Source organism: Triturus cristatus, chromosome 11 (genome assembly GCF_964204655.1).
Source record: "Triturus cristatus chromosome 11, aTriCri1.1, whole genome shotgun sequence".
NCBI lineage: Eukaryota > Metazoa > Chordata > Amphibia > Caudata > Salamandridae > Triturus > Triturus cristatus.
The window spans coordinates 71,506,525-71,530,378 of NC_140594.1; the positions used below are offsets into that span (position 1 = coordinate 71,506,525).

At 42.7% G+C, this 23,854-nt stretch overlaps 1 protein-coding gene and 1 long non-coding RNA gene across 3 annotated transcripts in view; one reads left to right on the forward strand and one right to left on the reverse strand.

The window, feature by feature from the left end:
* Positions 1-23,854, forward strand: part of GALNT9 (polypeptide N-acetylgalactosaminyltransferase 9) — a 763,825-nt gene that overhangs the window by 481,052 nt on the left and 258,919 nt on the right. For both annotated transcript variants that reach the window (XM_085633497.1, XM_085633498.1), the window contains exon 6: positions 20,825-20,942. In XM_085633497.1, coding sequence (XP_085489623.1) covers positions 20,825-20,942 — 118 coding nt within the window. The remainder of the gene's footprint in view (positions 1-20,824; positions 20,943-23,854) is intronic.
* LOC146783252 (uncharacterized) lies at positions 8,031-9,988 on the reverse strand. Its single transcript, XR_014970472.1, has 5 exons — positions 9,876-9,988; positions 9,694-9,791; positions 9,531-9,597; positions 9,027-9,152; positions 8,031-8,485 (listed from the first exon to the last, which is right to left on the reverse strand). It is a non-coding gene; the product is annotated as an uncharacterized LOC146783252 (long non-coding RNA).

The following is a 23,854-nucleotide window of genomic DNA, read 5'->3' on the forward strand; positions in this document are numbered from 1 at the left end:
CTCTGCGCCCGATTGTCCGAACCGATCCCAGGCCATCACCTAGCCCTGCGGATGCAGTTTATTGCCCCTACTGTAAGGGAAACACCCCACATCAAAGGGATTACAGTAGATCAAGGCCTCCCACCCCCTGAGACCTGACACACACCCCCGGGAATTGGCGGAATGTCCAGCTGTGTGATAGCCATCTCCTACTGTGGGTGGGGTGGGGACTTCTACTGTAGCTATGTGTGGGAGCGGATCTGAGCCGGGGATTCTGAGGATGTTCTTTCATGTATCAAAGCGATCTCAAGAATGTGCCATGTATGATAAACCTGCAATAAAGTCATAAACTTGTGTATAAGAGACGAGGTCTCAGAGATGCAGTTAGAGCACCTCGTGACGATACCTTGCTGTCTGATCTGATGTGTTCCACTCCGACGGAATAAAACTTTGTTTCCTGCCTTCCAGTCTCCGGCGCCTGCCTCTTTGTTGGTTAATTTTCGAATGGTATAAGAGGCGACTACCGCCGGGCAATACTTGAAAGGTTATCGACTGCAACTGCCTCTACCATTTTCCACACATGCACCTTCGAAAAAGTAATTGTGAGAATTAAGGCCTTGTGTTATATCAACATCCTCTCTTGTTCGTAGCAAGCGGGATACCTTCAAATTCTTAAAATGTGACCAGTGTCTGCTTGTGCCTTGGGTGAACTCACTAATTTAGTAGCTACAGAGGAGACTTTGCAATGTGTAATTAAAAGTTGACAGTGCATGTGTTATCACAAATAACAGTGTTTTTTCACCTTTTTTATATAATTCATCGTAATATTAAATGTTGGTAGTACTTGTTCTAATCAATTTCCAGGCTGACTTCATGTTTTTTTTTTCTTTCATACAAGCTTGTGAGGGGGGCACGTGTGTGGGGGCGAGGGGCTTCTGGATGGCATCATCTTGGCATGATATGCAAATAATGCTAAAAGTTGTCTTCAGTTTCAGTGGTTCCTCACAAAGGTTTTTGCACCATGCACTGCTTGTTGGAAGGAGAATCAAATCCTATGACGTGGGAGGTCTTTCTTCGACAGTATTCTCTGGGAGCATGCACTTCCGGTAAAGGAGCTAACCATCCTTAGGAGCATACCCACTTACTAGAGAGGAAAAAATCAGGAAATAAGACTTCTGTGTGTCACTTGACCGTTCGATAGCCCATGTTAGTGGGGTGGTACGTTCATGTACGAGAAGTGAATTGGCTGTGATATGCAGCAACGTCAGGCCATTTTCACAGAAGCTTCGCCCGACTACTTTTTGCTCTGCCTCTGACAAAGAGGTGGGCAAAACAATGAAAACAAGGCATCCCACTGCCATTTAGGGTCCTCGAGAGATGTTCTTGGCGAACAGCGACTGTCGTGTTCAATTACCGAGGCGAGGCTTCAGCGAGCCCATGCTCGACAGCCTCGCGGCCTCGTTATGTACTGTGAGGCTGAAACGTTGAACGGAGCGCGGGAGTCCTAACTGAGAGACCAGCAGCACAGTCCATTAGCGGTAAGTAATAGCACTCCGCTCCGCGAAGGCACTTTCCAAGGGCACGCGTGGCTCCTTCCATAGGTCACACTGTCTCCTCCAATGATGCTTGCTTCCTAGCAGAGTCTTGTCTGCCCTGCTCTGTCTGACTACACTTGGCTTGGTCAAAGCCTTGGTACTTACCTTTCACTTCACTGACTGTGATGAAAGAAAGCAGAAGGTGCTTTACGCAAATACAATATGTTGGGTGCCTAGCAACCTTGTGCCTGCCACCTTGTGCCTGCAACCTTGTGTCTGCAACCTTGTGCCTGCCACCTTGTGTCTGCAACCTTGTGCCTGCAACCTTGTGTCTGCAACCTTGTGCCTGCAACCTTGTGCCTAGCAACCTTCTGCCTAGCAACCTTGTGTCTGCAACCTTGTGCCTGCCACCTTGTGCCTGCCACCTTGTGTCTGCAACCTTGTGCCTGCCACCTCGTGTCTGCAACCTTGTGCCTGCAACCTTGTGTCTGCAACCTTGTGCCTGCAACCTTGTGTCTGCAACCTTGTGTCTGCAACCTTGTGCCTGCCACCTTGTGCCTGCAACCTTGTGTCTGCAACCTTGTGCCTGCCACCTTGTGTCTGCAACCTTGTGCCTGCAACCTTGTGTCTGCAACCTTGTACCTGCAACCTTGTGCCTAGCAACCTTCTGCCTAGCAACCTTGTGTCTGCAACCTTGTGCCTGCCACCTTGTGTCTGCCACCTCGTGTCTGCAACCTTGTGCCTGCAACCTTGTGTCTGCAACCTTGTGCCTGCAACCTTGTGTCTGCAACCTTGTGTCTGCAACCTTGTGCCTGCCACCTTGTGCCTGCAACCTTGTGTCTACAACCTTGTGCCTGCCACCTTGTGTCTGCAACCTTGTGCCTGCAACCTTGTGTCTGCAACCTTGTGCCTGCAACCTTGTGCCTAGCAACCTTCTGCCTAGCAACCTTGTGTCTGCAACCTTGTGCCTGCCACCTTGTGCCTGCCACCTTGTGCCTGCAACCTTGTGCCTGCCACCTCGTGTCTGCAACCTTGTGCCTGCAACCTTGTGTCTGCAACCTTGTGCCTGCAACCTTGTGTCTGCAACCTTGTGCCTGCCACCTTGTGCCTGCAACCTTGTGCCTGCAACCTTGTGTCTGCAACCTTGTGCCTGCCACCTTGTGCCTGCCACCTTGTGTCTGCAACCTTGTGCCTGCCACCTTGTGCCTGCAACCTTGTGCCTGCCACCTTGTGCCTGCAACCTTGTTTCTCATCTTCTGCAACTGCTGGTCAATGGGATAATCTCACCCTACTGAGGGGGGGGCGCCTGGTTTAGGGCGGGTGGGTCTTTATCCAATTGACTTCCAACTCAATTAAGTGTGCAATTGCTATTATCGACTCTACAATATGTGTGCGTCTGTGTGTGTTTGTTATTCATGGGAAGGAAATATTCTTGAAGTGGGTAATGGTTGCTTACTAGATCAGTATCTTACCGAGGTAATAAAACAATAATTGAAAATTCTCTAAAAAATTCTGTAGATTACTTATTATAGTTACAATTCAAAGGCTTAACATACACCACCAATATTTCACAGTTATGATTCATCAAGCACCCCTCAATGCACGTTTCTTGACCTCACACGTGACATTACAAATGACATCACAAAACACATCGTCAATTGTTTCTGATGTAGCAAAACATGACATATTGCAAGGGCAAGAAAGGCTGCTGGAACTTCCGGACAGATGTTAAAGCGGCTGTACAGCTGCAACAGTAAAACTTTCAAAACCTAATGTGTTTATGTATGTATGTATTTATGTAGTGGACATTAGCTCCTCTGATTCCACTCACAATGCATAATGCGTTTACATGCGGCTGCTGTGATTGCATTCACAATGCATAATGCGTTCCCATGTGGCTGCTGTGGTTGTCCTCACAATGCATAACGCGTTTACATATGGCTGCTGTGATTGCATTCACAATGCATAATGCGTTCCCATGTGGCTGCTGTGGTTGCCCTCACAATGCATAACACGTTTACATACGGCTGCTGTGATTGCATTCACAATGCATAATGCGTTCCCATGTGGCTGCTGTGGTTGCACTCACAATGCATAATGCGTTCCCATGTGGCTGTTGTGGTTGCACTCACAATGCATAATGCGTTCCCATGTGGCTGCTGTGGTTGCCTTCACAATGCATAACGCATTTACATATGGCTGCTTTGATTGCACTCACAATGCATAATGCATTTACATATGGCTGCTGTGATTGCACTCACAATACATAATGCATTTACATATGGCTGCTGTGATTGCACTCACAATGCATTATGCGTTCCCACGTGGCTGCTGTGGTTGCACTCACAATGCATAATGCGTTCCCATGTGGCTGCTGTGATTGCCCTCACAATGCATAACGCGTTTAGATACGACTGCTTTGAGTGCACTCACAATGCATTTAAATGTGGCTGCTGTGGTTGCCCTCACAATACATAACACGATTACATACAGCTTCTGTGAGTGCACTCACAATGCATAATGCATTCCCATGTGGCTGCTGTGGTTGCACTCACAATGCATAACGCGTTTACATACGGCTGCTGTGAGTGCACTCACAATGCATAATGCGTTTACATATGGCTGCTGTGGTTACACTTACAATGTGTAATGCGTTTACATACGGCTACTGTGGTTGCACTCACAATCCATAATGTGTTTACATATGGCTGCTGTGTTTGTATTCACAATTCAAAATGCATTTACATATGACTGTTGTGGTTGCGCTCACAATGCATAATGTGTTTACATAGAACTGCTGTGGCTGCACACTCAATGCATAATGTGTTTTCATACGGCTGCTGTGGTTGCACTCACACTCTATAATATGTTTCAATTCGGCTGGAGTGGTTGTGCTCAAAATTCATAACGTGTTTACAAACGGCTGCTGTGGTTGAACTCATAATGCACAATGCGTTTACAGACGGCTGCTGTGGTTGCACTCACAATGCATAATGCGTTTACATACGGCTCCTGTGGTTGAACTCACAATTCCTAACGTGTTTACATACGGCTGATGTGGTTGTGCTCACAATGCATTATGCATTTACATACAGCTGCTGTTGTTGCACTCGCTTTTCATAATGTGTTTACATATGGCTGCTGTGGGTGTACTCACAATGAATTATGCGTTTACATGTGGTTGCACCCACAATTCATAATGCGTTTACATACGGCTGCTGTGGTTGTACTCACAATGCATTATGCATTTACATGCGGCTGCTGTGGTTGCACTCACAATGCATAATGCGTTTACACACGGCTGCTGTGGTTGCACTCACAATGCATAACGCATTTACATGTGGCTGCTGTGGTTTCACTCACAATTCATAATGTGTTTACATACGGCTGCTGCGGTTGTACTCACAATGCAGAATGCGTTTACATAAAGCTGCTGTTGTTCTACTCACAATGCATTATGCGTTTATGTACGGCTGCTGTGGTTACACTCACAATTCATTACACGTTCACATACGGCTTCTGTGGTTTTACTCACAATGCATAATGCGTTTACATATAGCTGATGTGGTTGTACTCACAATGAATAATGTGCTTACACACGGCTGCTGTTGTTGTACTCACAATGCATTATGCGTTTACATACGGCTGCTGAGGTTGTACTCACAATGCATAATGTGTTTACACACAGCTGCTGTGGTTGTACTCACAATGCATTTTGCGTTTACATGCAGGTGCTGTGGTTGTACTCACAATGCATTATGCGTTTACATACGGCTGCTGTTTTTGTACTCACAATGCATAATGTGTTTACACACGGCTGCTGTGGTTGTACTCACAATGCATTTTGCGTTTACATGCGGCTGCTGTGGTTGTACTCACAATGCATTATGCATTTACGTACGGCTGCTGGGGTTGCACTCACAATGCATTATGTGTTTACATATATGGCTGCTGTACCAGGCTCAGAGTGAGGGTACAGCTTATAACGCAGGCCCAGTGGGATCTTTGGATGGAGTGCAGCCTTCTTCAGCCACATGCTTCCTGTCCCCCCACCACCAGAGCATGGCCATGTCCAGCAGCTCCTGGACTTTGGGTTTTCACTGTTGGCTATCCCCTACACCCAGGCTCCCTGCCTCTGATGCCCATGTCTATGAATTCATATCCTAGTTCACAAATCCAAAGGTTTGGTTGACAAACTGGGAAAATGATTCGGTAAAATGCCTATTTTAATATTAACTTTTTTATTCAAGGGTGAAAGCCATTCTAGCGCCCCCCCCTCCCCCCCTTAGATTTGCGGGTGCTCATCTTGCACCCACAGGGCACATGGTTCCTTTCATAAATGTGTTTGTGAACCAGCAAACCCTGCTCGAGAACCTAATAACTGCCGGCAGACGAACCTGGTCTGCTCTCCCCTGCTGGAACACGAACCAGGTAACTCTGTTCGCCAGCCCTGGTTTACTGATTACTCTTTCCAGGGAAAACATCTGTTTTCAATCCACTAGTATGTGCACTTGTCCCTCCTGAGAGTAGGGTGCCCTCCTCTTTCCCCACATAGACCCCCAAAAATAGTTTCACAGTGAATTTATCGAACATGAATATGACTATGGAGTCGCACATAGAAAATAAAAACATCCAATCAGATCCGACTTTTCATTCAAATGTATGTCCTTCCAAAATTGTTATCTGAACAGTAAAACAAAAAACAAAAACTACACTACAGAAAAACAGATAAAGGATTTCAAACAGGAGCAAGCCCTACATTCAAGTCAAGGTGTAATTCTGTGAAGCACAAGTTACTGTGCATTTGAGCAAAAATGTATTTGGGACATGAATGGGAAACTTACACCCTCATCCCATGTCTGACCTATACGTGCCAAACTGTTCAACATCAAACTTATGCGCATGTATAGTATTTGGGAAAAATCACACGTACATTCTCAAAATGGACCTAAAGTTATTAGCAACCTCAACATTCACTCACTACCTCTAACCGTGTAAAGCAGAGTATTACATCTTCACCTGCAGCACATTAGGGTACAGCAAGGTACATTACAGAGAGAAGACACATGCAACGGACACAGCGGCCTTGCTACATTTCCAGAAAGTGCATCCACTCACATACACACAGTCACAGTGCAAATGTTATTAGAAACTATCGTGTTTTTTAACACATCAGCGCATATCTGTTGCAAAGTTATTAATGGTGGTAAGTATGCATCTATCACTGGCTATACGGCCACTAACACAGTCTAGGGCTCAGTACGGGTCTCAATAAATTATTCCAATGGTCAACCCTACGTAGCTTGGCTGGGAGCAGGCAGGCTTAACTTAGGAGACATGTATGTAAAGCATTTTTTTAAAAAAACATTCAGTAAATAATTAAGACACAACACACAATGTAAATCCCACACTAATTCATGAAAATAAAAAATATTTGTATCTTTAAAATGAATCAAAAATGACAAAAATCCAATGTAGGGAACAGGAGATATGGATTTTTAAAGATGTAATACTTTCCAGCATTTAGAAACCTATAGCGCCACTCTGGGACATCTGGTCACGCTTGACCGGGACAAAGTCAAAGTTTCAGGCCAACTGCGATGGAGCCCTGCTTAGATACCCCTCGCGGTACGCCTCAGTCAAAATTTTACCTTCTGACTTAGAAACATTTCTGGAGCTTTTTCTGCTGTTGTCCCTCAATGCTCTTCTCCTTGCCGGATTTGGTGAGGTTTCGCCGGCTTGCTGTTCAGGGACTTCTAGATCAAACTCTGGAAGTCGGTTTTCAGGGGGGATGAACCAGCAGGTTAGGCCGGCTCACGATTAAAGGTGGTCGACTTGGCTCTCGTGGTTCATTCGGTCCCTTTGTGGAGATTTTTACCAAAGTTGCTCCACACTTCTGGAACTTCTTCCTGAAGTTCCTTTTGAGGGCCCCAAAGTGTCCAAAACACAATCCAAGGATTTGAAAGCTTCAAGATGGTCCTTGAAAGTTTGGTACCACAATTTCCACAATGCACCTGTACAAAACCCCTACAAATCCATCGAAAGCAATCCAGGCAGGGGATTCTTGGTGGTGATGTTCCAGGTGAGCCCTGTTAACCTGTGTGTGGAAATGTCTTTTCTTTAGTATGGAACTCAATGATGTAATGGGAGGACATTGCATGAGAATACTAAGACTGGAGTCAGTTGGTGAAGCTGGAGGCTACTATGAAGCTGTATAGATCTACTTATGAATAAATACGCTTCTACTACATCCACTTTCAGCGTGGTTACTGCACTTTTTTGGCGACGAATGATCTGCGCAGGAGACAGAGTGCAGAGTAAACCAATACAACAAGGGGAACCCCTGCAAGGTAAATGTAGGTAGAGACTCAGGGGAAAATACTAAATAAGTAATGGAGAAAAAGTTCTCTACCTGTTTGTTCCAGAATGTACAATGTATCATTAAATACATAGGCTGACACTCAAACTAAGGCTAATCGTGAAAAAAACAAAACAGTTTAAATGCATGAACAGAAGTCAATTAATGAGTGCTTTTATTTTTCACAGTGATCGATATTCAGACAATCGTATTCAATACATGTACTTATTCGTGACTTAATAAAGTAGACATCAAAAAATATACAAAAACCATAAATTTAGAGGGTCCCAGACATCATCAACAGCACACAAATTCACAAACTTATACCGGTATCACAACACACCAACATCACACTTCATACTTGCAAAAATAAAGAGATGGTCAAAATGACCCGGAAATCACCGGCTCAAAATCAGCCACAATAAACAGTGTATAAATGAAATCATAGGAAAACATTCAATACAATATTGAAAGGTCCATGTTGCATCTAAGTGATAGGGGCATGGTTGGACTTCAAAGAAGCGCCGACGCGCGTTTCAGTGAACGCACCGAACAGTGGGTGCCACCTTCCTCAGGGCGAACAGTATGGAATTAGAGTATATTTTTCTGGGACCTAACAAGAAGATAATAATTCAAATCACATTCCAATAATTAATCAATAACAGAAAAACAACATAATATGTCTAAATAGATATATTAAGAGCAGACCATTAGTTATAAGTGTCAGAGCTAGGCATGGTAATGGTAATGTATTAACATAGGAATTAAAATGCGCAAAAGGGACCTAGAGAATCCTGATAAAAGAGGTAAGATAAGCTCAAGACAAAAGGTTAGAGAGGTAGATCTAAGACATATATAGACCAGAGGGTAGATCGATTCCTCGCCCATAAGTTGAAAAAGAATGAGGGAAAGGAAAAGGGATAAGAAAGGGGGGGAAAAAGAAGAAGAGGAAAAGGAAAAAAGAGCAGAAAAGACGAAAAGCGGAAAGAAAAAGAAAAGAGAAGAAGAAAGAAAAAAGAAGAAAGAAGAAAAAAGAAAGAAGAAAGAAAAAAGAAAGAAAAAGAAGAGCATGTGATAGGCGCCTAGTGGGAGTTCTAAGGTGGCTGAAAACGTGAAGAGGGGAGGGCGGGGAAAATAAAGACTTTCCCGCTTACCTGTAGCGGCTATATCTATAGCTGTCGAATCAAGCTGGCGAAATGGCGGCAAGAAAGCTCTGGTCGCACACGGATAGTGAGAGCAAACAGAGACAAAAGTCTTCTAGGAGAATCAAACATCAAGCACTAAAAAGGAACAATTTAAAATAGAAGATTTAGAGACATGACAATCTAACAAGAGCATATACAAGGTGAGGGCAAAAGGGTAAAGGAAGGCTTTTAAAAGAATAGGTTTTTAAAAGAATAGGTGAATAGAAAGTCAGAAAAACCGGCAGGAGAGCAAAAACGGATCTAAACAAGGGCACGAAAATAAGGGCCATGGCTCAAGTAGTTGTAGTAATACAGCTCAGATGTGGCAGCTAATTTTATATCATAGAGCGTGTAAACACTGAAAAACAATATACGGGCCAAAACAGGGGCTCGTTAGCCGGCAAGCTCATTTTATGTTATACAATGCTATTGAAGTAGTTATACTGAAAGGAAAAGCGAGTAAAAAGACTTCACCTGTTTAGAAATGTTAGGGGCTCAAAAAACTTGATCGGAGTTTTCAGAGAGGAGATTAAACAGGGTCCTGGATGGTCAGAGAGAGAGATGTGATGAAGAAAAGCGCTCAGAAAACGATAACAATAAAGCATGCCCAATAAGCAAAATTAAATAAAACACCAACCATGTCAATCGGGGCGGCGTTTAATATTGCTTTGAAAAGTGAAGCGCGCCGTTGGGAGATCCGTTTAAGATACTCTTCGTCGCGGTGCTGTAATCGAACTGAAAATTATAATGGAAAAGAATAAAATGTGATAAAATCTAGTACACAAAACGGAAAGTGCAATGCGCTGTAGTGGGACGCACCATCTGAGCAAAGTATCTGTTAAAAGATGTAACAGACGAAGGAGCCGCCAGATAAAAGATCTATGACAGCGCAAGTCTCTTCAAGTGGATAGGCGAAAATACTCGTAGCCAGATGGTCCGAGGAACACACTGACGTGTTGGAAGATCGTTTAAATAGACCAGTGACTGATTGATTCATGACGCAAGGGGGCGTGTCTATGCTTACGGGGCCAGCGAGTCGAGTCTATCCGTGACCGCTGAAAGGGAACAATTCACAAAGATCTCGTTACAAAAGTCATAGCAACAAAGAATAGGCTCAAGACGCGAAAAGGCGTGTCTAAGCTTGAAGTGCCAACGAATCGGGTTTGTCCATGACTGCTAAAAGGGAAACATTTCCAAAGGTCTCATTGTGAAGGTGGTAACAACAAAGTGTCCAGATTAAATACAAGGTAAAAAGGGGCCGCCGGATCTGAGTCCAGATAAGATATAAAATCAAAAAGGCTGCCGGATCTAATACAAATGCGGTATAGTAAGTAAGGCTGCAATTTCGTATCTAATCATATACGCACAAAAAAGAGACACCTGCTCCGATTCTAAGAAGATGACTAATGACAAACAGGGGAAGTAGATTTTTAAAGAGAAATCGTCATATTGTAAAGAAAATGAGATGGAGGAATAAAAAGGGAAGTACAGCAAATGAAAAAATAAAAATAAAAAAATAGAAAATAAAAAATAAAAAATAAAAAATGAAAAATAAAAAATTAATAAACAGTGTTCTAAAGAAAACTCCAACGTTCGGATCGTAACACATAAACAAAAAAGCTTCGAAAGAGGCAAACTTGCAAATTAGAAGGTAAGGTTTGAAAAAATTAATTATTAGTAAAAACGCAAAAAGCTTAAGAAAGTAGCGACACAAAGATATTCAAGTCACAGAAAGCTATAGGAGCAAGAATTAAAGAATGGCATTTTCCCAAGGGAGGGACTCATTAAGTCCCTTATCCTTAGATTTAAGAACAAAAATCCAGAAAACTTCTCGCTTCTTGCGTATGTTGTTACTGTCAGATCCTCTTTGTTGGCGGATCTTCTCTAAGATCGTCCAACGAAGATCAGCTTCCAAATGTCCCTTTTCAATCCAATTGTCTACTAAGGGAGCTCCATGTTTGGAGCGTCTGATATTTGATTTATGCTCACCAATGCGTATCCTTATTTCTCTAGCAGTTTCGCCTACATAAGGAAGGAGGCAGGGGCATTGGATGGCATAAATGCAGTTGGATGTTCTGCAATTGGTCATGTCTTTCATTGTGATATTGTAGTCATTGATGCAGATATGGTCACTGACTATGGCATGGGCACATGCATGGCACGTGCCACATTTGTGGTTGCCAGTAATGGGGGCAACTCCCTCAATCGACTTTTGTATCCATCCTTTAGATCCAGGTTGTTTTGCTCTGACTACCCAGTTTCTCAGATTTTTATTCCTGCGAAATGCAAAAATGGGTTTAGGAATGTGTGCTGTTTCCGACTCTAGGTTCAGAAGGTGCCATTGCGAGTTAACTATCTGTCTGATTTTGTTGTTCATTACAGAGTGTTTGGTGACACAGATTAATTTGTCTGGCTGGTTTTGTGTTTTGGGTAGAAACATAGAGTCGCGATTGTAAAAGCGGTCTCTCTTGAGAGCGTTCCTGACCATTCTGCGGGGGTATCCTCTTTGAATAAATTTTTCTTTCATGATTTCGGCATGAAGAAGGTAATCATTGATAGTCGTGCAGTTCCTGCGCAGGCGAAGGAATTGGCTGAATGGTATTCCATCCTTTTGACACCTCGGATGGAAACTGTCAAAATGAAGGAGTGTGTTCCTGGCTGTGGGTTTGGTGTAGAGGGAAAAGCAGAGTTTGGATTCCTGGTGCTCTACCCACACATCAAGGAATTCTAGTTTGATAGTACTCATATGTGCAGTGAATCTAAGATTAACGTCAGCTGCATTAATCCACTCAATGTATTCATCAAGAGACGTTTGGTCTCCCATCCAAATAAAGAAAGTATCGTCTATGTATCGTGACCAAAGACGTATATTCTCGAAAAAAGAGTGCAGAGTAACCTTAACCCCTGGAAATAAGCGTAAAACTGAAGGATTCTTCTGGGAGAATTCAGAAAATTGAAAACCGTGAGTTACATCTACTTTGATACCTTACTGGTGATTAATAACTTTAAAGGAGAGACTTGCTTTTAAACTTAAAACGCAATGCATGACATTTATATAATCTGAATTTAAATGGATGTGTTGTGAATGACACAACTTGTTTAACGGACGTCATTTGAAATCGCCTTCGAGTAAAGAGAAATTTGAGCGTTTGGAAGTTCATCTGTAGACATTTTATTAGAATTGCCTTAACTTTTGGGTTCATCTATCAAAACAGTACGCACGTTAATTGTTTGAACTCTAATGCAAGGCATTGCTCGAGCTCAAGCGCAAGAGAACATCCGCTACTAGACTGGAACGGGTAGCGCGAGGAAAAGCGCGCGAGACGTCATGTCAAAATAGATGTTTCTCGTCTTGATGTGAAAGCGCGCGGGTGCGCTCACTAGAAAAGATTTTAAATACATCCAGAAACTGGAAAATACGTTGTGCCCATACAGTATGTTCTTGGAGTATCTGCTGGCTGCCGGAGTTTTCCTCTTACTAGCGATGAGCACGGGAGCACGTGATTGGCTTCATTAAAGTGTTAAATTTAAAGTGCGGCCATAGAGAGAGGACTAATTGAGGAGCTGAAGGAAAATGGAAAAAGGACTGGAACTGAAGGAGAATACACAAAAAGTGTGGAATTGAAAGAAAGATGAAAAGTAAACAAACACCGTAACTGAATAAAATACACTTATAACATTGGTCACATCACAGATACATTTATTATTTTAAATACTTATTTTAAATTGTTATTATAATTCTTTGTTTTGATTTATTGTGGTAATTTATTTATTTAGTTAATTGTGGTAGTTTGTTAATTTAAATTTGTTACAGGAATGGGAGAACAAGGGATGGCAGCTCCACCTAGTTTTTTACCTGTTCCAGGTCAACCAAGCATACCTTGGAAGAGGTGGAAAAATATATTCTTTACCTATATGTTGGCGATCTTAGGAGACAAATATGGTCCTTTTAGGAGGCAAGCAATACTGCTACATCATTTATGAACAGAAGGGAGGAGAATTTATGATGACCTTCCTGAAGTTTCTTTAGGAATTGGTGATGGCCAACAAATGTATATGACATGTCTTTACAAATGTTAGTGAAACATTTTACCCCTAAGTTGAGTGTAGTCTTTGAAAGACATAAATTCTTTTGTCGTTTACAAACTCAAGATGAGGACATTATGAGTTATGTAGCTACACTACGTGGTTTGGCCATCACATGTGAATTTCAAGGTTTAATGGAACCTTTAATTCGAGATCAAATTGTGAGGTGAACAAAAGATAAAAAGGTTAAAGAGAGACTTTTGTCTTTAGATCCGACATTGGATGAGGCTATTCAAATAGCCAGAAGCATGGAAAATACTGCTGTTTGGATGAAGGAAATTGATGTGGGAAAACAGAGCATTAAATCCCCAGAAAAATAAGTTGTTCCACTTGATGTACAAGAAGTAAAATCGAAAAAAACAATTAAAATTGGAGAACCTAGTGTAGAGGGACAGATTGAGAGGAGGAAAATTATATGTTATAGATGTGGTGGTCCAGGGCATATTGCCACGCTTTTGCATGTGGAGCTAGAAACACAATATGTAGGTTATGTGGTAAGAAGGGTAATTTAGCCAAAAAGTCCCTCACAACTGTCTAGTGTGAAAATAGTTGAAAATCTAGGAGAGGTTCAAGAAGATATTATGTTGTCTATTGATGGATATGAGACTTATAACAAAACTTCTAACTTAGATGGGAGAGTACGAAATAATAGAAGTCTGATAGTAAAGGAAGAAAGTACTGATAAACTTGAAAAACTTCATTGTAAATGTTGTAAATGTTGTAAGCTTGTAAAGCGCACAGCTGCCCACCAACGGGGGCGTCCCGGCGCTGTGGACCGCTGGGGAACCCGTCCTGGCTAGCCCTGTGAGATGGTCCCTTTCTGGGTATCTCCAAGGTGAAACCAGGCATCCCCGGCGTCTGTGGGGGGCCGTTGTAGAGATGAGGCAAGCTTAATGCCCAGAGTTGCCGAGTGTGTTCCTGGTTAGAGTAGGTACCGAGGCGAGAATTATCAAGTGCATTTTGACCCTGGTCCATTGTGAAGTTACTTTGGGAAATACACAGGTCAAGATGTTATTTGACTCTGGTAGTCTGTTTACCATCATATCTAAAGATGTTTTTGAGAAAAACTTGAATGGAAAAACTAATACTTTACAGCACTCTGATATAAGAGCGGTTGGTTATGGTGGGAAGAGAATAAGCATTATTGGGATGGAATCGAGAGATATATTTTTTAAGAATAATGGTGTTCATGGTAGAGTGTATGTATCAGAAGATGGTTCCAATTTATTGGGTTGGCGCCACCAGAAAGATCTAAATTTTATTCTTAATCCCAATAGTGAAGAGCCAGTGATGGCTATTGAAACAATGGATGATTTTTATTTGGACAGGGGAGAAAGATTAATGTCATCATTTCCTCATGTATTTAATGACAAGTTGGGAGTGTTAAAAGGATTCACACACCGCATAATTTTGAAAAAAAAATGCAGTTACAGTGGTGCATAAAGTGAGGTCCATACCGTTGTTGATGAGGGAGCCGCTCCAACAAGAACTTAATAAATTGTTAGAAAACAAGATTATTGAACCTATTGAGGCTTCTGAATGGCTCACCCCAATTGTGGTCGCTCCCGAGGAAGGACATAACATTTGTTTATGTATTGAGTTGAGAGACCTAAATAAAAATATATGGGTAGATCGTCAACCTCTTCCCAATATTGGAGAGATATTAAGCGTTATGGGAGGTGGGAAAGTTTTCACCGTTTTAGATATGTCCTCAGCTTATCATCAAGTGAATTTACATCCGGAGTCACGAGCCTTAACTTCCTTTGTTACACTGCTGGGAGCTTTCCGCTATTGTCGTAAGCCATTTGGACTAGCATCAGCCTCAGCGGTGTTCCAAAGGATTATACACAATATATTTAAAGGTATGGAAAGGGTCTTGTGCTTTCAAGATAATATTTTGGTGGTGGGGGAATCCTTTGAGAATCATGATGAATTGTTATTTGAAGTATTGAGGAGGATTGCTGAATATGGGCTAACCATCAAAAAGGAAAAATGTCAATTAAGAAGAGATCAAGTGTGTTATTTGGGGCACGAGATTTCTGCCAGTGGAATCAAACCAAAGAAAAGTATTGTGAAAGCCATTGTTGATGCTTCAAGACCTAATGATAGAGAATTGTTGAAATCATTCCTTGGTTTAGCTGAATACTGTTCTAAGTTTGTGTCAATTTTTTCTGATGTTGTTGAACCAATGAGAGTGTTATTAAAGAAAGGAGCAGAATTTGAATGGAGTGAGGCGTGGGAATCAGCCTTTAAGAACATTAAGGACTCGTTGGTTATTGCGCCTACTTTGGGTCATTTTGACTTCAAGATGAAGACCATATTGACAACAGATGCAAGTAATTTGGGTTTAGGGGCGGTGATAACCCAGAAAGTTGATAATGAGCAAAGGGTGATTGGGTATGCATCGCGTCGTTTGCAAGGTGCAGAAAGATCTTATTCTGCCATTGAGAAAGAAGCCTTAGCTTGCTGTTGGGGAATGAATCATTTTAGGTTTTACCTTTGGGGACTACCTTTCTTGCTTAGGATGGATCATAAGCCTCTATTGTATATTTTTAAAGGAGGTAAGGGTTTGGAAGGCAGTGTGACTCCACGAATCTCTAGGTGGCTTTTATCGGTAATGGAAATGAATTTCACAATCAGAGGAAAGAAAAATGTAGTAGCTGATTGTTTGCCACATATGCCTATTATTGATGAGGAAAAGATTTCCTTTATGGTCGAGGTGGATTCTGTTTCTACACCTATTGAAGCAGAATTAGCATTGAAGTTTGAGGAATGGGCTGAGGCGTTGAGTTCTGATGGAATGTACAAAGAATTGAAATGTGCGATAAGCAGTGGTTGGAAAAATATTTCGAGTTTAAGTGAGGAGTTGAAGCAGTATATCAAGGTAAAAGATCAGTTGAGTATTCAAGTTTTAATTTTAAGATGCAATCGGATTGTTCCACCTAAAGTGTTGAGAGCAAGACTGGTCAAGCTTGTACATGAAGGACATTTGGGAAGAAGCATGAGCAAAAGAAGGTTGAGGCAGTGTTTCTGGTGGCCTGAAATGGATAGGGAAGTAGAGTAGGTTGTCAAAGATTGTTATGCTTGTAGCAACCGTGATAAGTGTAAAGTCATTTGCGAACCACCGTTTGGGGTGTGTGAAGGTCTCTGATCGTCCATGGGAAAAATTAGCGTTTGATTTCTTAGGTCCAATTGAAAGGCCAGGTGTTAGGAACAGATTTTTAATTGTTCTGGTAGATTACCATAGTAAATGGTTTACCGTCAAACCTGTCGAGAATATCACATCTGTGAAAGTAATCGAATTTCTTAAGGAGGTATTCTTAGTAAAAGGAATTCCTAGGACACTAGTTACTGATAATGGAGTGCAATTGGTGTCTAATGTAATGTCTAAATTTCTTGATGATTTGGGAATTAGACATGTTAGAGCAGCATTGTTTAGACCGCAGGCCAACTGACTAGTGCAAAGAGAATAATTGTAGACAACGTCCAGTTGTCCTTGGAGTATGGACTAATGTGGAGAGAAGAATTGATCAAGATGATGTGGGACTATAGGGTGACTCCCAATTCCGTAGCTGGTGTTTCCCCGTTTGTTGCTCTGAAAGGCAGAGAACCCGCATCTCCTGCATGGTTGCAAAAGAAAAGTCATGTTTGGGTGGATGCTGAAAACATTTCAGGAGTCTCAAGACCGCAACAAAGTGCATTATGATAGAAGGAAAAGTGTGAAAGATGTAGAAATGAAATGTGGTGATTGGGTTGTTGTAAGAAAGATGGGGTTTGTCAGAAAAGGTGAGAGCAAGTATTCTCAACCTCAGAGAGTAGTTAAGGTAATGGGTTCTGCAGTGAAACTGGATGATGGAAGAGAATGGAGTATGGGGAATTTGTGTAAGGTTCATAATCCATATTCTATAGAATAGAGATCTTATTTGTATTATGTTTATGTTGCAATGTTCTTCATTTTTTCTGTATTAACTGTAATAGTTCAATTGTATTCATTTTTGTACTATTCATTTGTATTTTCTTTATCAATTGTAAGAAACATTTGTAAGGGGGAGATGTGTAGAAATGTCTTTTCTTTAGTATGGAACTCAATGATGTAAAGGGATGACATTGTATGAGAATTCTAAGACTGGAGTCAGTTGGTGAAGCTGGAGGTTACTATGAAGCTGTATAGCTGTACTTATGAATAAATACGCTTCTACTACATCCGCTTTCAGCGTGGTTACTACACTGTGGCTTGCAGAGAGTCCACTCTTTAATCCTTCTGAAGCAAGGTACACCCACTGGGCTGTAGTTCCAGATAATGCAGCAGGCGCAGTCAGTCAGAATGCAGGGCCTGATGCTGCAAATCAAGTTTCCAGCTTGGCAATCCTCCTTCTTCTCTTAGTTTCAAGCAGCAGATCTGAGAGGCTCTGCACCTCTCACATATTTATTCAGTGTTCTCTAGGGTCAACCAGGAGAGCACTCCTGTCCAATTAGATGCAGGGCAACACCCCAGAGCATGACCACTTCCTCTAAAGTGTGGCATAATCTTCTCTCAGAAAGCACTATTTCTCCAAAATTCAATATGGCTGAAATGTCAGCAGAGGAGCAAGAACTAGTTAAACCAACCACCAGTATGGCTCATTTCCAAAGCTCTCCTCTCCCTACCACCTGCAAATTCCTGCCTTAAGCTTGCCATCTGGCTGGGTCAGAGGGGCTGGTGGATAGATGGACCTGGCATTCCCTCCCTTTACTGTTCCCCTTTGAAGTGTCATGCTTTGCAACCCCCCTGCTCTGACATTCCTATGTAGCAGAGCTCTCTCCACCAGATAGCCTCTCCCTGGGTGAGCCACTTCTCACTTCATCAAAGCAGCCTGGCAAATTCTGTTAAGTCTGACCAATCAGGGAAGAGGGCAGGAAGGGTGAATTTTGGCTCACAGGCAAGAAAGTCTTATAACTTCTTTTCTGTAGACTTTAGGGTAAATGCAACTATGGTATATTGTTGGATGTATCAATTCCATTCTCCTAAGTCCTTAAATGGTATGTCATTTAATTCCTAGCAATATTTATGGATTTATAAACTATTGCGTTTCATCCTATTAGGCTAAGCATCTACAATGGGGAAACTGCAATGGGCAATTTCTCCATCAGAAGGACATCTAAAACATCTTTTATTAGGCCCTTGCTAATAGTTTCATGACCCCCCCCCCCCCCCCACCCCTGGGATACCCAGGGAAGACTTTAGGGGTCCTGAATATGCAAATGTAGTTTAGCTCCTCCCTCCAGTGCCCCTAGCACCAAAAAAGTTGATTTTGGGAGGCACTTTACTACAATGGGGAAAGTGAGATGTGCAATTGCTCTATCCCTAGGGCATATAAAATATATTTTATTAGGGCCCTCCTTATATTCCTTATAATTACATGACTCCTCATCCCTAGGACACCTACAGGAGACCCTGGGGGTACCTAAAAAATGCCAAAATATTGTAGTTTATCCATTTTAAGTGCCCCTTCCACCAAAGTCGAGTTTGCGAACAATTTATATTTAAAAGCAGTGTAGCAACACATTGGCTGCTTTTAAAATGACCTCAGGCTCTCAGCAGCTCACACATGCAAGTGCAACAAAGGCCTCGAAATTGCCATGCCCTATTATATACTAGGGACTTAAAGGTAGTTGTAATTCCCCTTGCCCTATAATCTACTAGGGACGCATAGTGTTAGTCATGCCAATCACAGGGGTAGCCTAACACATAGTGTACCCTAATGTATGTGGATGTTTTCACTGTGTGTTCAACATAGAAGTGGGTGTTTTCAACATAGCGGTGGACCTGGGCCTGCCCAGAGCAAGGCCCATGGACAGTCAGAGTCAGAAACCCAGCCTCCAGGGGTCTCAAATAGGGCAAAGCGTGTGGGGATATTGCCAGCGGGTCCTGATTTCCATTACACTGGGAAGAAGGTTTTGGTCCCAATGACTCATATAGGTATAGCCTATAGCCCACTGTGGGGACAGGTCTAGGGGTTTTGTAAGTTTACAATTCCACTGGCAAAGTTGCAATGTAATGAAATTGTGACGGTTTTCTAACTTCAGACCACTGTACTTGCATTTAAATTGGCTAAAAAAACATCTTTACTGGAAGCTTATGCTACAAAAAGTAGTTTTGCAGTTTTTTCTCCTGCAAAATGTGTTTGTGTGTTTTTCCACATATTTATTTTTAAGAGTATTCCACTTGAGGGACTAAAAAACTGACAAAGTGTAACTACTCCAGCTTCACACAACTTTATTCCCAAGGGAGCAAAGACAAAGCATCTCTTAGTGGAAGGCCGATGCCTGGCTGGGTTACATTGGTGTCGGACCTATCTGGTTTTGGCTCTTTGTATGTAGAGAGTGAGCCACACTGGGTAGATTCCTATGTGCCGATTGGATAGGTCCAGATCCCACTGTTGGTAAGACTCGGCTTATTGGATGGCACGGCTAGGAGTTATTAAGTGGAAGGATCTGGCCGTGGGACATAGGTCCAGACCCCACCAGTCACTAGTGAGGCTCCCTTCATGGCCAGCATTAGAACTGTTGGGTGGAAAGCCATGGCCATGTTGTGTTATGTTTGTCCAGGGTACACTGGTGGGCACCCCATAGTCTGTAGTTGGCGAGCCATAGAGCTACTGAGGAAAGGCCTTGACTCTTCTATAGGGCCAGACCCCAGTGTTGGCTAGTCTCGGCTCCTAGAAGGAAAGACCTAGAGAAGCTGAGTGGAAAGACGTGGTCAGGTCAATTCAGGGACACTGGTGGACACTCTAGGCTCGTTAGCTGGCAAGACTAGAAGATACCAGGTAGAGACTAAATGCCTTCTGGGCAACCTAGGTCCAAGCCCTACTGATGGCAAGCCTAGACCAATTGGATGTCACAGCTTGAAGTTCCAGGGTGGAGATTGAACTGCACTACATTGTTCTAGTGTCTATTAGTGCACATAAGGATCACTAGCCGGGAGGACTGGGGCTTACTGGTTGGAAGCTTGTATGCATGCTGTTCAATATAGGCTTAACTCCCACTGGTAGCTCATTGGATAGCAGGGTGAAAGGCCTGGGATCTGCTTTGGACTTCTGCCCAGATCCTACTCACAAGAAATAGAGTTATTGGAATGAAAGCTATGCCATGTAAGCCCAGGAACCGCTGGTAGACCCCCAAGGGTCATTGGCTGTCAAGATTAGGAGTTACTGGGTGGACCCCCATGGTACTGATGGTTAACATAGCTTTAGATCCCACTGGTGGCAAGGTTAGGATCAATGAATGACAAGACTTGGAGCTGTAAGATGGAAAGCCGTGACCATGTAAGTCTAGGCGCCATTAGTGTACACTCTGGGCTATTGAGGTGGCAAGGCAAGAACGTACACAAGAGATGTTCATAGACTGACTGAGTAACCCAGGTTCGAGTCCTACTGGTGGCAAGTCTAGACTCGATAATGACACAGCAAGGAGTTACGGATGTACGTCTCTGCTCTTCCGGGCTGGATAGTTCCATTGCGCCTTGGCAACTACAAAAGTCCTCTGTCCATTATTTATGAATTTATTACATTTTTGTTTGCTCCACCTCCCTCGATGCCGCTCGTTCCTCTTTCTCCTATGCTACATTCTCAATACCAAGAGAGCTGGTGTTTTCTTGAAAGTAACACCACCTTGCTGACATAATGTTCGCTTCTTCCCCTTAGGACGCCCGCGATGATTGGCTGCTCCTTCATAGTGGACCGACAGTACTTTGAGGACATTGGGCTGCTTGACCCGGGCATGGAAGTGTATGGGGGCGAGAATATCGAGCTAGGCATGAGGGTAAGTGGCACATTCATAATATGATGAAATGGCGACTGGTGGAGGCATCTGTCACTTTATATACATGACACGTGTGACGGACAGATACCATAGATTCTTCCGAAATATATTTTTTTTTTTTGCATAGGTATGATGTATAAATGCATAAACTAAGATTCTGCACACTGCCAAGCCTATGTGCTCTTAGTCCTTGGACTAAAGATGCCATCTAATTGAAAGCATCTCTCCAGTTCCAACTTTGCTTGTTTTTGACCTCTCATCTGAGACTTTAATTTGAAGTGTTCAGGTTGGTGCCACATGTGATATGTTCATATGAATGTAATGTGTGTGTGTGTGTGTGTGTGTGTGTGTGTACATGCATGTATGTATGATTGTATGTATGCATGTATGTATGTATGTAGAGTACTTGTATAGTGTCATCCAGCCCTAAAGCAATGACAGGCTTTGCATGAAGGGTACAAATGGTGTGGAGGGGTAAGTGCATGATGGTAGCTCATCTATCTGGTTCTGGGACTTAAGGGGGTGTTTTTACTTGTTCCTTGAAGGGGCGGGGCTTCAGTTACTTCCTGAAGTCGAGGAGTGACGGCTTTTTGTGTGTGTTGGCATGAGTGACCATCTTCCCTGTGTGAATGGGTTTGAGGCCACCAGACCCATTTACCTCAGTCCATTGAAAAGGCACAGAGTGGTAATGACTTCTACGCTCCAGTGACCTCAACCAGTGACCTTGAGGTTAGAGCTCTGACGGTGTGACGTCACCTCGAGCCAGCCAAACCCGCTCTTGCTTGACGGCTGTGCTCATCAGCTCCCACAATGGTGTTGTGGATCCTACTTTTCAGGGATACTCTTATAGTGTCTAAGTTATGGGGTCTGTATGCACTGGGTCAACTTTTGTTTACATTTAGACAAACTGACAAGTTCGTAATATCGTTTTTGCAGGTGTAGTTTTTGCATGTACAGGGAAAACAAATATCTATTAGTCAAAAAATGCTTTGACGCCTACCTGACAAAAAGTCTAACCTGGAAACACGTTAACAAATGCCGAATAAGGCTATATATTGGCCTGGCCAGACCCTATTGTTCAAGGAAGAGATGGTTAAAAACACCACAGGCTTTTTTGATTAGGGCGTGAGAAAATAACTGGGGTTCCCAATAAGCTTCTCTCAAGGCGTTTATTCCTCACTTGAATGGATCAGAAAGGATCAGCCTCCCCATGCATGCATGAGGAATGAGATGGGGCGTGGCCAATCTTGTAATGCAACAGAGCTGCAACTTACACAGAGGAAGTGTGTCACAAAGGGAGTTGCGTAGTGAGGATACACACGTGTTATGACATCACACAATGATCCAAGTGGGCGTATCCAGTGGGATATACTCTTGCTGGTGGGAATGCAACACTCCCCAATGAGCAACATTTCACAAAGAGTGATTTTACGGTTTTGATCCGTCTACTGTGTGCATATAAATGTGCTGTTGATAGTATTGCTTGACTTTAAGAATGGCGTAGTACAGTGATTCTCAGCCTTTCCTTTTGAATTCTTTGATCCCCCACTGAATCATTACTGTAACCCAAGGACCCCCACTGAATCATTATTCGAATCATGCGACCCCTAATGAGTCCTTACTGCAAGCCGATGACCCCTGATGAGTCTTTACTGTAAGCCGGTGACCCCTAATGAGTCTTTACTGTAAGCCAATGACCCCTAATGAGACCTTACAGCAAGCAGATAACCCCTAATGAGTCTTTACTGCAAGCCGATGACCCCTAATGAGTCTTTACTGTAAGCCGGTGACCCCTAATGAGTCTTTACTGTAAGCCGGCGACCCCTAATGAGTCCTTACTGCAAGCCGATGACCCCTGATGAGTCTTTACTGTAAGCCGGTGACCCCTAATGAGTCTTTACTGTAAGCCAATGACCCCTAATGAGTCCTTACAGCAAGCAGATGACCCCTAATGAGTCTTTACTGCAAGCCGATGACCCCTAATGAGTCTTTACTGTAAGCCGGTGACCCCTAATGAGTCTTTACTGTAAGCCGGCGACCCCTAATGAGTCCTTACTGCAAGCCGATGACCCCTGATGAGTCTTTACTGTAAGCCAGTGATCCCTAATGAGTCTTTACTGTAAGCAGGTGACCCCTAATGAGTCTTTACTGGAAGCCGGTAACCCCTAATGAGTCTTTACTGTAAGGTGGTAACCCCTAATAAGTCTTTACTGTAAGCCTATGACCCCTTATGAGTCTTTACTGTAAGCCGGTGACCCCTAATGAGTCTTCATTGCAAGCTGGTGACCCCTAATGAGTATTTATTGTAAGCTGGTGACCCCTAATGAGTCATTACTGTAAGCTGTGACCTCTAATGAGTCTTTATTGTAAGCCGGTGACCCCTAATGAGTCTTTACTGTAAGCTGGTGACCCCTAATGAGTCTTTACTGCAAGCCGGTGACCCCTAATGAGTCATTAGTAGAAGATGGGTACCCCTGCCTAAGCGTTTCAATGATTTGAAACTTAAAACAACACATACAAATTACAGAAACAACCATTCATCAAAAAAAATACATAAATGATTAAATATTCACAAACAAATAAAAAGAACAAATTTAATGGAAGGTTGAAGCTTTTCTAAATTTAATTGTGGGCGCTCATCCGCCATACTAAATCCTGTTTCACTCACTTAGATCACTCCCACGAATCCGTCTGAAGATACTAACGTCATTTTTACTCTCCAATTTCAAATTCCTTTGCATTTACAGAACATTTTACATTTTTCATTATTACATATTATTTCTTTATATATACGCGCTTTATCAATTTGTTAGTATTATTTAATTTCCTTAGTAGGCGCTAATCCCTTGAGTAGGCTTCGTGGACCCCCAAAGATCGCCAGATCACAGGCTAAGAGCCACTGGCATGGTATA